This window comes from Triturus cristatus, chromosome 8, assembly GCF_964204655.1.
Source record: "Triturus cristatus chromosome 8, aTriCri1.1, whole genome shotgun sequence".
Lineage (NCBI taxonomy): Eukaryota > Metazoa > Chordata > Amphibia > Caudata > Salamandridae > Triturus > Triturus cristatus.
In genome coordinates, this window is record NC_140591.1 from 1,454,933,177 (window position 1) to 1,454,950,014 (window position 16,838).

The 16,838-nt window shown below is 44.0% G+C and overlaps 1 protein-coding gene across 2 annotated transcripts in view; it reads left to right on the plus strand.

Annotated features, from left to right (window-relative positions):
• PAK1 (p21 (RAC1) activated kinase 1) overlaps positions 1–16,838 on the plus strand; it is a 292,558-nt gene that overhangs the window by 158,010 nt on the left and 117,710 nt on the right. For both annotated transcript variants that reach the window (XM_085623255.1, XM_085623256.1), the window contains exon 4: positions 2,622–2,722. In XM_085623255.1, the coding sequence (XP_085479381.1) occupies positions 2,622–2,722 (101 nt within the window). The remainder of the gene's footprint in view (positions 1–2,621; positions 2,723–16,838) is intronic.

A 16,838-nucleotide genomic window follows, 5' to 3' on the forward strand; every position in this document is an offset into this window, starting at 1 on the left:
CCTTGGCTCGATGTCGACTTCCGGCGGCTCCGGAGTGCGATCTCCACTCCCGACCTCCGGTGCCCCTCTCCTCAGGTTTCCGGCGACTCCGGAGTGCGATCTCCACTCCCGACCTCCGGCACGATTCCCTTCAGGTTCCGGCGACTCCGGAGTGCGATCTCCACTCCCGACCTCCGGCACGCTTCACCTCGGTCTCCGGCGACTCCGGAGGGCGGACTTCACTCCCCCGTCGACGCCGCTCACTCGACCTCGGGTGACTTCCTCCTCGACCTCTGGTACTCCTCACAACCTCTGACGGCGCCCTCTCTCGACCTCTGGCGGCTCCGGGTATGACGTCCGCTTTCCAGTCGGCGCCGCTTCTCCACCTCGGGCTCCAGGTCACAGGCTACTCGACGTCGGACTCTAGGGAAACCAGTTTCCAGGTCAGGATCTTGCTGTTCTCTGTTTCTAAGGCCTGTTCCTGCTGTCCAGGTCCTTAGGATGGTTTTTCTTGCTTCTTCCCACACAGGGCTCCAGGCTGGGCTCAGTCAGTAGGGACTAGTATCAAGGGTGGGTTTATGGACCCCACTCCAGGCACAAGTTTCCACCCCTGCTGCTTCACTCCTTCCTCCTTCAAGTTTCTGCTGCTCACTCTTCACCAGTCAGGTGCCAACTGCCAACTCCAACTGCCAACTCTCTGTCTTAGCTTCCCAACATTCTAAACCGCCTCCAACTGTCACAGGGTTCTGGAATGTTCTGGAAGGTGCTGGTAGGTTCCAGTGGATGCTGGTGATGTCACAGGCGGCCACCATTTTGTGCTCCAGGCCCTCAGACAGAAGTTTCAGGGGTAGCTAAAATGGCTCCCTGAATCTGCAGCAACACGAAAAAGTCTGGTGGTTTCCAAAAAGGAAAAATTCAAATAGGGTTTGAGGCAAAAGTGGGACAAAATAAATAATGATGAGGAGGGACCACCCAAAGGGCTGACAGGTCTAACAAACTCACAGTACTATTACGAGGTCCACTGGAATTATGTGGCAGAGGAGCACCAAAAGTTTGCGACAGGATGGACTAAATTATGCAGCCAGAAAAGCAAAATTATGCGACACAGTGCTGCACTTTTTTGACAGTATTACTTCTTTTGTGATTGGAAAACATAATACTGCCTGGGCAAAGATTTTACCTCAATAGCACCAGTATAGCAACCAAATACATAAATAAGCAACTGAAAGATGACCAGTCAACCTTTGCGCAGCGCCTTCCACTGCATGCGAGCATGTTGTCACGTTTGTACTCACTTTTCACCCATTTGAGGTACAGACTTTAAAAAAATATAAATCTGTCAATTATGCAGGGATGTCAGATTATGTGGCATTAGTGTTTGTTTTACAAATGTGTGCTTTTCTTCTGGGAGTGCTGTGGCCCCTCCAGGAGATAAGACACATTTATAAAAGAAAAAAAAGCCACATAATATAGAAATTTCTGCATCATCTGCGGATTTACATATAAAAAAAATGTTTGCACCACAAATGGGCCAACACAATCCCCTGACTCTTATTATTTCTTTTTTTAGGACATGTTTGGTTTCCCATGAGGGACGCAATCATCCCCCCCTAACCCCCCCCATCCAAGGAAACACATTTAAAAAAAATATATATTAAAAAATGGGGCCTACAGGGGTCAGCCTGTGTGGCAGTTCCATTATTTTTATTTAATCATTTTTTCTTTCCCCCGGGGGTGCCCCATGACAAAAACCACATTTAAAAAAAAATATTTGTGCCCCCGGGTGTGGGAGGGGGGTCGAGCCGTGACCACAAGGGCCAAACCTCAAATAAGGTCCCTGGTAGCCTAGTGGTTTACCTGGTTGTGGATCGCAGCCGCTTCGCGATCCACAATCAGAATAACATGTGAGGTAGGCCTTTTTGGAGAGCGGAGACCCTTACCTTTCCACCAATGTCTCTTTGCAACCTGGGGTGGCATCATGGCCTTTAAGACGGAATTCTGGTCTTCGCCCCCGCCGGTGGGAATCTGTGATGTCAGCGCAGAAGATGGGTTAGCTGACGTGAAAGTGAGTCAGCGTCACCCAAACCCTTTTTTTTAAAAAATGGAATCCTTCGGTGCTCGCACTGAAGGATCCTTTGTAACCCTCCCCAGTGTCTGCCAATGGCCGATACACCCAGGGGAGGTGTGCGGTGTTGGCCATTGGCCGACACCTGCATTAAAGGGGATATTGCTCTCTCCCTGTTTACTAGTTATATGTTTCTTGTAATGTTGTTTTTATTCTCATGAGTTCTGTTTTCACGGTTTGTTCTTTGTAAATTGCACTGAGACCCCTGTGAGAAAAAGCTATGCTATATAAATGTGCTATCTACATAGCTGTGCTATATAAAAATCATAAATATCATGAAAGTGATCCAGAGCATTTATATCCTCTTCATGAAAAGAAAATAGCTGCATGGCAGACTGCGCATCTCTCGGCTTGCTGGATCTTTGTTTTAACGAGACAAGAGACGAGGCTTGATCCGACTGTCAGAATACCCTAGGCACCACCACAAAGAGCCTTGCATTTGCATTCAGTTCTTATTCTGGACATCTCTGCTATGAGCAGCTGTGTGTTTACAAGAACATTTCTTTTTCTCCGACAGCAAACAAAAAGAAAGAAAAAGAACGGCCAGAAATTTCTCTTCCTTCAGACTTTGAGCACACCATCCACGTCGGCTTTGATGCTGTGACGGGGGAGTTCACGGTAAGTCCTATCAAGACACGTTAAACATGCATGTAGTGTAATTTTTCCCCCTCACAACTATGCCTTAGACTTGTTATATGGTAAGTATGTTGCTGTTCTTCCACTGTACTATGCACACATGTAGGCCTAGAAGAGAATATCTTTCTCCGATTATTGAGTAATTTAAATGTTTGAGTGCGTCTGTGCAATTGGTGTCACCTGAGGACATGTACCCTGAAGCCTCCAGGCTAGACAGTCTAGGGGTAGGGACCTGCTGTATGCCATTTTCAAGTGAGAGAGGCAGGATCTACAAATATGTTTTTGAAGTGTTTGTTTCTGGTGCTATGGTTGTTTTTGGATGAAAGTGTGTGGCGGGGCAGCAAAGAGAATAGCGGGAGGAGCATGTCTTACGCAAAGGTGGGGGGCAACCTCCATGCACACCTTTGCAGTACTACTATCATTACAACCAGGCAGTGTGTAGCTAAGATTACCGACTCCGCCTATATGGTTGAGGCCTAACAAACATTAGCTATATGGATTGCGGGAACCATTAGTCCAATGTATTAATCACGGCAGCCAGCTGAGCCAACCTCTACAGAATTAGAAAATACATGGTTTTGACATGCTTTTCCTTGAGTCTTTTCCCAAAAAAAGAGGAAAAAAAGCAGAATGCTGGTGTCTACCCAGAACCAAATAATGGTTAGGAGGCATTGATGGCGTGCAGATAGAGGCTTTAATAGGCCCTGAGCCTTGTCCCTGCATCACTGGTCACTCTTTGCTCTGGAAACTGTGGGATGAATGTGAGTCAACTCTCTTCTAGGACATGTTCCTAAGAGAGGCTGGTAGAAGGGAATTGTCCTCTTTTAGAAAATGTCATTGAAGAATTCAGACCAGATATTTTCTGCAGGCCAATGGGAAGAAAGGAGATCTTCCACCATCCAATAGATTATTTAGTCTGTATTGGAAAATAAATGCTATAAATTGGGTAATATCTTTTACATCGCTCACAAACTGCAGATTATTATTTTTGTTCTCATTATTATTATACTATTAGTACTAGTATTGCTATTATTATTTTCTGTGTGATATTGAGTTAGATCTCTCACCCGAGTATGGGTGCCCGAAACTAAATTTTCTACACATTTCTATCAGAAATGGATCTCTGTGTTGCCTAACCTAGTGTTCGTAAGGAGCGTGCCTCTGTTAAAATCCTATACATGTCAGGTATACCATACTGCAGGGACCTGTTAGAATACATATCCTAATCCCTATTCACATGCACCAGTGTGAGAAAGAAAGATGTTATCTTTTGGGACATTTCATGAGTGGAAAAAAAGAAAAAACATTTTCTGCATGCTTTTATGGTTAGACAGTGCAGACAAGAGACTTCTACCACACTTTTATAATTTTCTTATGATATGCAGAATTGATAATTTATTTTTTGCTTCAATCTTTACCTGTATTTTTAGGTTGATATGTCACCAAAGAAATTGTGAACTAACACCATTCACTATTTCCACATACGGGACATTCAACAGAGCTTATCAGGTTCGCCTGTTGGAGTGTTTTGTCACAGAATTAAAAGGAAGGAACAAGAAATTTTGATTAATGTAAATAATTGGTTTAATAGATGAGAGGCAGACAGCCCTACTCAAGTAATAAACACAATCCATGTCATGGTGAACCACAAAAGTTGCTAAATAAACCTGTGCTTTACACTCTTTCTGGTAGCTTGGCACAAACACAGATTGGCTTAACATAGAGGACATTGGGCAGAGGATGTGGCCTAACGGCAAGGGCGGTCAAACTCAAATCTGGGGAACCGGGTTTGAGTCTTGGCAATGATGCTCAACATCCTGTGATTCTGGGCAAATCACTTAACCGCCCTGTGCCTAACAAAAATGAATGTATCCTTGTTTAACTCAACTGGTGCTCGTGTAAAGCGCTCTGATACCCGATACAAAAAGAAAATGTGTAAAGTATTTATGCTGAGTTCAAACAATAATTAAGAGAACCACAACACCAGAAAATTCCCAAACCAATTTGGAAAAATAGAGAATATTTTAATAATTAAAATCCCATCAGTAGAACCGGAGCTAAGAATTTTTTAGGTTTTATGTAAAAATAGCACCAAGAAGCACAAATCGCCAATCACCGTCACATGGTCACGCTGGACCAGGTCAAGGTCAAAAGTTAAGGCTGCCTGCAATGAAATGCAGGTCGGATACAGGGACCAGGTTTGTCCCGGACAAATTTTACCTTCTAACTTAGTCTTGTTTTCATGCGAGAAGCACTCTTAGACAAAATAGTCTGCGGTCGGGCTGCCAGTTTGATCTGCAGAGGGACTTGTCAACGGCAGGTTGCTAAAGTCCAAGACCTCGGTTGAAAACTTGCCTTGGCAGTGCGGTCTTCAATGACACGACGAGCTGGTCAATGGTCGGAACTCTGCGTTGGCAGGAAATGCGGGCAGTTGTTGTTGATTCAAAGAGCTCCAGGTGGTGAAGTATGGGCTCTGTATCCGAAAGAAAGACACATTTGGTTGAGGCACAAAAATTACAACTTTATGAAAGTGGTATTTTCAAAATTCTGATTGAAAGTGGATTTTAAATTACAATTCAGATGAGTGGAAGACTTATTACCCTAGCTGTTCCGAAACTGAAGTTATCACTTATTAAGTGTAATAAGGTAACCCAGAGTTAGTCAAAGGGTGAGTAGCCTTGCTGCAATGAAAAACGACCTTGGCGGTTTTACACTGCGAGGACATATAAAACGTAAGTACACATGGCCTACCTTTTAAATACCAGGTGCCCTGTCATATGACCTGTTAGAGCCTACCTTAGGGGTTACTTATAAGTATGAAAAAGGAAGGTTTTCGAAATGGCAGTTTAGAACTGCACTACATGCTGCAGTGGACGCCTGAGACATGTTTTATAATGCTACTTTAGTAAGTGGCTCAGTGAGTAGTGCAGCCCACTAGTTGCATTTAATTTACAGGCCCTGGGTACACGTAGTACCATATACTAGGGACTTATAAGTAAAGTTAATAGACCAATCAGGTGTACACCAATTTTACCATGTTTAGAAGGGAGAGCACAAGCACTTTACCACTGGTTAGCAGGAGTAAAACGTGCAGAGTCCTAAAGCAAACAAAAACGGGTTCAGCAAAAACACGAGTAGGAAAAGCAAAAGATAATCTTGGGTGAGAAAAGGCCAGGTCCAACAATTAAAAATTGAGAAAAACTTCACATTTCTATATATATCATGAATGTCCAAAACGATACTGGTGTGTGGTCTGCACCAAATAGTAACCTGCTCTACCATGCCTTCACGGTAATATGGGTATATGAAAGATGTTTTAGTGAAGATTTTCGGAACACTGACCCTCGATTCACGAACACTAGGGCAATACAATGGTTACAATTGTGCCACACACCTTCAGTAATTCATGCTAATACGGTGCTGAGCCACCATAACCTGAATATTGTATTAAAAGGTTGAGTTGTTCAGTTTATATAATAAGTAGTTAAAAAAAAACAAATTTGTATTGTACTCGTTGGTTGATTTCAGTGTAAGACATCTAGCAGGGTGGCTTACCCGCTCGCTCCTGAAACATTCGGTGACCTGCAGGTCACTAGTTTGAACCCCGATGAGTTTGATCTAGTCTCCTCTTTTCGAGGTGAGTAAATTTAGGGGCATTACTTTAGCTAATAATAATGGTTACCTTCTAGCGCTTCGAAATGACATAAGAGCGCTATGAAGTGCTAATGAAAGCAAGTTATGTAGTAGAAGCAACCAACGAACCATGTCAATTGTTAAAGGCCGCTGCAGACAAACTGGAAGCCTGCTGGTCCACCTCCAAGTCCAGGAGAAGTGCAGAGATACAAAAAAATAACTACTTCTGAAAACGCTTACACTTTGGCGGCAATTCTGCTGACCTACAAGCGTATCGACTTCAGATGCCATCTTGCCGGGATTCTGGGACTTGCTCCAGAAACGACGAGTGATTTTTCTTCGTCTTGTGCCTGTCATTGTATTGCTGTAAGCCCGGAGGTTTTGTTCTCTCCAGCGGCTCAAAGTGACAATCGAAAACTGCTTTGTCAGAGCAGAAAAACTGCCAGGGCAGAACGAATGTAATCCATCAGCTCGAGATGCCTGCGGGATGACATCATCTGGCGTGAGCGTCCCGCCGCACAGGGGAGGCAGCGTGCTCTTTGTAAGGCAGCAGCACCTGCAGAGTTTGTACACATGAAATTGATGGGTTTTTGGTTGTATTGATTCACATAAAGAGTTCTGGGAAATCTTCCTTTAATTACAAAAACTGACCCCTATCTGGTGCAATTTATTGTTCGTTCGTAAACTAGCTGGAAACAACTTTTTACCGTCTTTGTTTGCTCCCTGCAGGCCCTCTTCAGGCGTCCTTGATTTCCCTTTGCATTCATCAGGAATGTGCAAGCACCGTGGTCTCATCAGAAACAAATGCAGGCTCCTGCGCTCACAGTCAGCTCATGAAAACTAGTCCCCGAGTGCCTTCATTAATTTAGCCTGTCGCCGCTTAGAGGCCATCAGTATTGTCCTTTTTACTGAAATGTCTAATTATTTTGCTTTGTTTAGGAGATGCTGCTGTTTTTGAAGTTTGGCCTATAAGAAGGCAACTTTCTAAAGTATTGTAATCGACATCCTAGGTACTGTTTATCTGGAGTCTGGTGCATACATGTCATGTTTTGCTGGTGTTTTCAGAGGCAAGGGTTTTTAGACTGCTGAGGATTGAGGTTCACTTTAATTTCCTCTGTAGGGTAGTTTTCAGATGCGTGCAAATGTCTGTACCCAGAAAAATAGTTTTAACCTGACTTCTCTCTGCATACGTGTGACCGCACGCAATAAGTCATAGGGAACTTCGCCCACTGTTTTTAGACACGTCTTTATGTTTTGCAAACAATACAAAATCTTAGTGAGCAAGTCAAACCAGCAGATCTAAATGTAAAGAATCCAAAATAATGGTAATTCGCAATTAAAACCACATAGGTCATTTACTTAGTAAGATATATATATATTTTAAATATTTGTAATAACAAAATTTACTTGCACTTAACACTTGATCAAATACAAGCCTAGCATTGCATTGGTATCCTTGTCCACTTAACGTAAAAACAATCGATGCATCCCCTCAACTTTGGGAGCATTATACAATATGAAACTCTTTCTCATGTTAATATATGGTAAATCCGACATCCTTCGTCACCACCCTGTGATATAGTGGAAGTCTTTCTGGCTTAAATCACATTATGGTTGCCAGATTATCTGAAGCTCCTTGTTTGCCCAGCTTTTAACATACCGCACAGACTTTATTTATACCTACTTCATTTAAAAGATAGTCTAAATTATTTTAGTGAGTTTGCTAGCTTAATGATGGGATCACCAAATGACCACGTCTGTTATTGTATTTTTAAATATAAAAACAAGTATTTGCAATGCAATAGGTCGCGCATTATGCAAGTTTAAGCTATTGGCATTTTAAATGACAATGCCTTTTTTTATGTTTTAAAAACGAAAACAAAAATAAAAGGTATTGTCATTTGCAATGTCAATAGCTCAAACTTGCGTAAATACAAGACCTATTGCATTGCAAATGCTTGTTTAGGTAAGGGTGCCTGCCTTTCACCACAACAGAAAAAGCCTCGCGTGACGTGCCTGGCTGTAGCTCCGCCTATGCCCCTCACGCAGAAGAAAACAGCAAATTAATTAAATAACCAAGCGCGGCTGCTAACGTGAGCGGACCGCGCTGCAACTTAATTAAATAAACAGCAGTGGCCGCAGAAGCGAAAGCGGCCCACGCTGCAAATTAATTAAATAAACAAGCGCGGCCGCTAAAGTAAAAGCGGACCGCTCTGCAAATAGAAAAAAGATAAACAAAATATTGCTGTTAGCCATGATAAAGCAGACCGTGTACCATTACCAGTAAAAGGTCCAGTCCTTATGGGCGGTAACAAATGGAGACAAGGCGGTACCAAGGAGGGACTAAAAAGCCTATTTAACAATCAGAAGCCAGCATTTAAGAAGGACAATGACACAAAGCCAATGACAAATATGGGTGGAGGGTGGACAAGGCTTCCACAGCATACCCCACTACAGCATGCCTCGCAGAGCGAGCAGTGCATTCGTGCGGCTGCTAGGCTCGACATAAACAAGTATTTTAAACTGTTATTTATATTGTTGTATATGATGGTTTTATATTTCCTATTGCTGATCTCGGGAGAGGTCTAAACCTGACATTCTTTGACACCATCCTGTGATATAAGGGGAAGTCTTTCTGGCTTAAATCACATAATGGATGCCAGATTATCTGAAGCTCAGAAATACTTTTTTGCCCAGTTTTTAACATATATCACAGATTTTATTTATACCTGCTTCATTTAAAAGATAGACTGAGTGAGTTTGCTAGCTTAATAATGCTACCACCAAATGACCAAGTCTGTTATTGTATTTTTAAATATTTAAAAAAATAAAAAGTATTTTAAACTGATATTTATATTGTTGTATATGATGGTTTTATATTTCCGATTGCTGATCTCAGGAGAGGTCTAAATCAATCAACAAAAACTTGACTATCTGAAATTTCCATATAACAGATAGTTCCATAAACTGTCTATGGAAACTTTGTAGACAAATACAGTCATGAACAGGAAGCAAGGCCCGTCCCAGTTTAGAGTTGCTTAATTATTGTTGTTCATCTGCAAAAGTTGTAGCTTATGTTCACCAGCTTCAGTTCTTGCAATAGAAGAGAGGAAGAAACCAGCTATAGAATTCTGTTAAGGGGCTGCCTCTATTTGAGGTCCATAGGCATTACCGAATAGAATTAGCTGTAGATTGCCTATGAATTTCTGGCAGACTGATCTAATCCGAGTTGGGGACATTGGAACTTTATAAGTAGAGAGAAGAGATCTACCTCCCAAAAATCTGTACATTTGCATGCTGTTAGACCTGGCTTTTTCAGCGGGTTTACCCCCAGACCTTTTGCTTGTTGGCCTCTTGTTTTCAACCTGTTTTTGTTGGTTTTATGACTCTGGACACTTTACCACTGCTGTTCATTGCTAAAGTACATATGCTCGCCCCGTAAATTGTGTTTATGGATTGGCGTCTCCATGATTTGCTTATTTGATTTACTACTAAGTCCCTAGTACAGTGCACTGTGCGTGCCCAGAGCCTGTAAATTAAATGCTGCTAGTGGGCCTGCAGCAGTGATTGTGCCACTCACACAAGCAGCCTTTCAAAGGGATCTCAGACCTGCCACTGCAGTGTCTGCGCACAGTCTCTACTGCCATGTCGACCTGGCAAGTGCACCCACTTGCCAGGCCCTAACCTTCCCTTTTATTACATGTGAGTCACCCCTAACGTAGGCCCAAGGTACCCCTGTGGGCAGGGTGCAGTGTATGTTAAAAGTAGGACATGTACTGGTGTGTGTGACATGCCCTGATAGTGTATTTCGTTTTTCACTATTGAAAGGCTATCTGTCCCATCGGATAGAATGGGAGTATATTTGACATCTTATAAGTATAACTCTCCAGTGGGACAAGATAGAACAATGGAGTTTAGTATGCCTGAACTCAGAATATAAAAACGAATTTTTTAGTAAAGATGATTTTTATACTGTGTGTTTGAAAATACCACTTTTTAGAAAGTAGTTATTTTCTTGCTTAGCCATCCTGTGTGCCTCTGCTGAGTTGTGGATTGACTGTCTGGCTTTCCCGTGACAGGGGCTGGGGGTGTGAATTCTCTCAGACAGCCACTGGGGGGATGGATGTGTGTCCTGCCTTTCATGAATGAGTCCGTGCAGAGCTGAATAGACCTGAGCTGCATTTAGAGTAGTGGGAGGAGATTTCCCTGCACCTGAAAAGGTCTGGTCTGCCATGGCCAATGCAATCTCCACCTTCTGCCAAGAAGCTGGACTCGAAAGGACAGAATTGGTTTGGACTGAGCACAGAGCCTCTCTGCCACAATAGAACAAAGAGAAATTGAGTATAAATATTGGAGCCCAGACCCCAGGACTTTAGATTACTTCTGGACTCAAGAGAAACCTCTGCCAAGGAGAAGAGCTGGGAAAACTGAAGGAGAAGTACTGCCCCTTTGTGTGCTGTGTGGGGTTGGCCTGCAGTGGCTGTTTCTGCTAAGGAGAGGACAAAGACTTTGCTGTGTATCTTGCTTGAAGAAGCTCTCCAAGGGCTTGGTGTAGAGCTTGCCTCCTGTTCTGAGGTCTCTGGGACACAAAGACTTCATTACCTCTGTCCTCCTGCACCTGCTGTTTCAGCTGCCACAGAGGGAAATAACAACACTGACGCTGCGACCTGCCACAAAGCCATGGGCAGCGCTTGTGAGGTACACAACGCACCGCCCCAACTTTCACCACAGCTCGACTCTTGCCAACGAAACACCGTACCGAATCTAACGCGGTCACCGAGGCCGCTGCCTGCACTGGAGCCGAGGGCAGCGCTCGTGATGCTCATGACGCACCGCCCTGACTTGCACCGCAGCCCTGACCTCACCGACGCCGGTGCTTCATCATTGTGGAGCCAATACCAGACGTGGGTGACCTCCCGAATCCATTGACCCAGCATCGTCGTAAGGATCCCTCGCCTCGACGTCACCGAGACGTAACCTCCCCAGCAACAGTAAGGAACTGACGCCTCACCTCCTCTGCATCGAAGTAAGGAACCAAAGCCTCACATTCCCTGTGGTCGTTAGGAGCTGACAACGCCCGGCGCCAACAAAGCATCACCTGTCTTTGTTTTCATTGTTTACCAAGGTACTGTTCTTTGGGGTCTGTGTGACTCCGGGCCCGACGCAGCGCACCTCGCGGTCGGCACTGTATTTAGGGATTTTTAGGTGTCACATCATCATAATAGCCCCAGGTGGAGCTATTTGTTTCTACAAGCTTTATTTTTATGAATAACGTATTGTTGATGATATCTTGATATATGTATGGTGGATTTTTGTCTTTTTGGTCTAGATAAAGATTGCTTATTTTTCTAAACTGGTGTGGTGTCCATTTGTAGTGTTTTCACTTTGTTCCTGTATGTGTGCACAAATGCTTTACATACTGCCTCTGAGATAAGCTTGTCTGCTCATGCCAACCTACCAAGGGTGTGAGCAAGGGTTGTCTAAGGGCGTAGCTCCCTCCCCTGACTATAAGCAAGGGTCCCTACTTGGAGAAAGGTGCAAACCATTGCCAACTAGAAACCCCCATTTCTCACACAGGCCCACATGCTTTCAGAGCCCCGTCTTAGAGTTGTGGTTGTCTGGTAGATGTGAATACTTTTTTGAGATATAATGGGCTATAGATTGCTATGTACAGAGCCTTAAACCTGATTTATTGCTTCGTTAGGAGCCATTGCGAAGTCCTCATAGCTGTGAAGAATGTTATCAGTTCTCTTTAAGCTGAAGATGAGGTGAATGGTGTGACTTTGTTCCTGCTGACTTTTTTTTTTTACCTGTTTCTTGGCAAGCTAGGTTAAATTCCATTGCTTTGGATGATGCACAAAAGAAACAAAAAGTGATGGGCCGAATGATTGAATTAATCTCAGGCACTGGAAGTTACCTGAGGCCACATCCCAGTCCGTTGTGCTTTTTTGCTCATTATGCACCTCCGGTAGGAATAAGCCATGTGTAAATTAGGCTTTGTCCTTCTCCGTTAGGTTCAGGCTTAGCTGCCAGGGGCCCTTCTAAACAGGAGCACAAGCAACCACAGACCCGTTTCGACCTTGTTAGGCTTTGACTGTGAAGTATAGGAGTTTTTAGACTGCTGAGGATTGAGGTTCACTTTAATTTACTCTGTAGGGATGTTTCCAGGTGCGTGCAAATGTCTGTACCCAGAAAAAACTGTTTTAATCTTGTTAGGATTTGTCTGTGAAGTATAGCTTGATTTCTGTGGTGCAGTGATCATGGAACCCATAAATCGGCATACCCATCACACTTAGGGCATCATACTAGGAAAAAAAAAATGACGGGTTGAATGCTTTAATTTATTACAGTCACTGGTACTTACTCAGGGCTGCGTCCCAGCCCATGGTGTACATTTGCCCAATATGCCACCGCAGACGGGAACCAGCCATATGCAAATCAACCTTCCTTCTGCTGCAGTAGAACCCAGTCTGTGCTGAACATCCAGGTTCAGGTCACTTCCCAATAGGCCCACTCTCAAAAAGAATACCTAGAAATTTCTCTTCCTTCAGGCTTTAAGCACACAATCCTAATTGACTTTGACGCTGTGACTCCTCCCAACAGGAAACCAGGCATCCCTGGATTGCTTTTGGTTTAGTTAGGCCTCGCCAGTGGGGTATAGCTTCTGTCCTGTGGCATAGTCAGTACGAGATGCATTTCTAGGCATACCTGATGCTCTTAGCGCTTCACACATGGAGGAAACATAAAGTAATCGGGTTAGGATTGTTTGTGTTCACCTTTGTAGGGGACCATTGCCAGGCAGTTCGAGCTTGGCTGGTCATATTTGAGCATGACCAACACTAATGTATATAAGAAATGTCTCCATCTAGAGTGACACAAACTGTGAACTTGGAAAGTAGCTGAGTTATCACCAGTGGCTGAGGTTAATTCAAGTATTCTTTCCTTTACTTTGTTGTTTATTGCTAAAGGCAAGTCGTGACTACTGGATTACAGTGAGAATTAATCCGATCTTGCAAAGAAGAGTGGGAGGGAACCTTGCAAGAACCTTAGATAGCAAAAAGCTGTCCTCATGACATAAATTTGAGGCACAAACAACAGGCAGAATTGAAGGGAAGCCCCGGTTGCAAACCTAGTATTCGATGGAGAGGGGTTCTCACAAATGGAATGGCATCTGATACTACAGGCCTTGGTAGCATCAGGTCTCATTTGGTTTTATTCATGCAGTGGTGGTTTTCATTCATTCATCCCAGGTTGTATGAGAAGCAGCACATAAATAATGCTCCCCCAGCTCTCTCAAGTATCTTGAAGTATGTCTCTACATCTGCAAATATGATTTGTTGCCAATGTTGCTGTGAAGAAGCTTATACATTGTAGAGGTCAAGTGACAAGATTCATGCTTGGGACACTCCATGCAAGATGATGGTTGTTGATGATGTGAAGGATGCAAGTTTCACATGGTGGGAGTGGTTGAAGAGGAAGGACAAAACACATTTTAGAGTGGTTGTGAGGCCTTTTTTAGGTGTCCCAGGGCAGTCAGAGGTTACTAAGCATTGGTTAAAAGAACTGTCATTTACCACTGGAGTTCTGGGACCACAATACTCTTGTCCCCCAACTAGATGACCAGGTACTCCTTTTTAGCACTTGGCTGTCCCAAGGTAGAGATGGATGAGCAGTCGAGGCTTACTCAGCAAGGTGGTGTGGAGTTAGAAACCCAAAGGCACCATAAATTACATTTTATAATTAAATGTCCTGGCAGTTCTTAACTCATAAACAAAAGGTCGTTATTCGCAGGTAATAAAACAGGAATGTAGTACACCCTGAACAGAGACAGAAGTGCCCATTATCTTCTGGGCCAGAGTCACCTTCGCAGACACTAATGTAGCTCATTCGCACTGAGCGCTCCACTTCAGTTTCACATTGAGGCAGTCAGCTATGTTATTCTACACGGGGAACTGCTAATATGGCTGGAGAACTGCAAGGCCTGCTCCGGTCAAACTATTACCACGGTTACTTCAAAGGCGACTGTAACAGGTATTGAGGTTTTATCTGCAGTGATTTTGTTTTAATGATACCGGGTAATGTGCTGATGAATACTTCTTGATGTACCTGCTACAAAACCCAAGGATGCCCCAGCAAGCTACCAGCTTAGAATTACCTTCTGCAGTAAGCAAACGTTTCTGTGGAAGAATATGGTAGTGTTTTGTGGGTGACCTGGTTTCTGGTGTCCAGTAGTGGGAACAGTTAGTAGTGTCCTGGAAATCTAGCAGCCCATTGGCTACTTGGTGGGGACAGTGCTGTATCAATTTGCCTGTAAACCTTGAATGGCCCTTGAAGGACACTGGTTGTGGTCACTTTCTCCCCACAGGGCAAGAATAAGGGCTCTTCCCACAGTCTTCCTTGACTGTAGACCTCATTTCATGGAGGAGAGTGTGAGGCCGCAGCGCTCATTCTTCCTATTCTGTTTGCATATTGGACCTCCTTGGGATTTTGTAAGTCAAAAGATGAACTGAGTACCAGTTGACGAGGCCAGGACTTATCTTCTGAGGCAGAAATTGGCCCAGTTGCAGGTACTGCAGTTTTTTAAAATTCTTAAGTAGGCCACCAATCTTGGGGAGATATGTTCTTGGGTTGATCAGCCCATGCCCAGGTCATCGAGCTCTGTTGGCTTCCCTGGCACTGGTTTCAGCTCACGCAGGAAGGTGTACAATGGCTGCAGGCTGAAAAACCAGTAATCATAAGATTCTAGTCAGAGATCAGTGGAAGGTGGGAACAGAGGAGTTTTTTCCTGTGGCAGGGAGAGCCCTTCTTCAAATACCTTTAATGTAGGGATGCGGGGGGTTAAAAGCAGAGCTTCTCTGGATAGGCTGGGCTGTTTTCCTCATCCACCAAGCTTCATCTAATAATAGGAAGGGCGGGAGGGGAAACGTGTTAGTAAGACGGTGTTTCCAATGGGACAATACCAGCTCAGTGTTCAGCAACCACGTGTGGACTCCATTGGACTCCAGCATACACCAGTCCATCCTTTCATATTGAAATCGTGTACTGCACGGGCAGCCTCCAAGCGTGTCTTAGAATTGATGAAAGCAAAAGGACCTCCGTTATGGGAGGCTACGCAGACCTTTACTTGGGAGGAGCTGGTAAGCACTCTCCCCAGAGGCCTACAGTAAACAAGGCTTGTACCTGGACTGCAGATTAAGCTGCCGCCATAGTCACTCTTGTGATCTAGGTTGAGAGGACAGCAGTCACTCTCCAAAAAGAGGGCGTCACATTGGGTACCCACACAGACATCAGATCCCAGATCTGCTGTGCCCCTTGGTTGAAACGCAAAGTGGGCTCTCAAGAATGTTGAGGTTGTTGAAGGAAAGAATAAACCGAGCTTTCCAGAAACGTACAAGGGCACGTCAGTACAGCTTCACAAAGCCACGCAGAAGGCATTTTCCCCAAAACTGTTGCTGTTAATGGCTATTGATTCATTCATTAGGCAAAACAACACGAGGCTGTGGTGGGCTATGTGAAGGGATTACAGGATGAAATGGATCAAGGCCCATGGGACCCCCATCTCTGGTGAGCAGCTCTCTCATGCCATTCCTTGAGGACTGTTTCTGTGCTCTTTTTGGGGCTGAAGCCAGATTGGTCCTTACAAAGAAGGCCTTTCATTTGTAGGTTAGAGAAGAGCTGAGAGATTTCATAGGTCTTGGCTACATAAGAGAAACCCTATCCATTTCTAACGTTCACAAGACTGATGAATGTGTTGAGTTGTGTTAGGAGGAAGATTGTTGAGTGTGAGGTTTGAGCTTGACCGTCCTTGAGTTGGTGATGTAAAAGGAGGGCAAAGATGTTTGGAAGGACTTTAATGCCCTTTTGACATTATTTTCTGTGATGGGAGAACTCAGAGTAGCCAGAATTGGGAGGAGCTTTGCAAGGGTCCATGAACTGGATGATATAGGAGAAGCCGTATTGGACCAGAGTTCCTCACACTTGACATTGAAGAACTGCATCAGGTTCCCACGTAGTTATTGTGAGGTACGGAGGTAGGGGCTACTTGAGTGATTGTCCTGTCACATGAAACTGGAGAGTTTCTTGGGAGAGTTATCCGCATTGTTGATGTGATTCTGCACATAGAGCTTCATTGCTTGCTGCAGAGGTGGTACACACCGCTCACGTAGATACACAAGTATCGATGTCACTAACAATGGTGGATTTACCCCATCTTGTGTATAAGGGTCTGCCACAGCATTTCCTACTAAGAATGACTTTGAAGAACTCTAATTTGATTCAACTTTTGTCTGTAGTAATCATGAGCTGCATTTTAACCTTACCAAGCGCTGTGATTCTGTGATTGCGAATGTTAAAGTGCTTTTTCCTATGTACTTACCCCATTTTAGGCGTCACAAATGTTTTTCCGACTCCTAAAAATGGGATTCCGAATAGGTATTGATTTGGTATCTGGAAGAGGCCTGTTGTA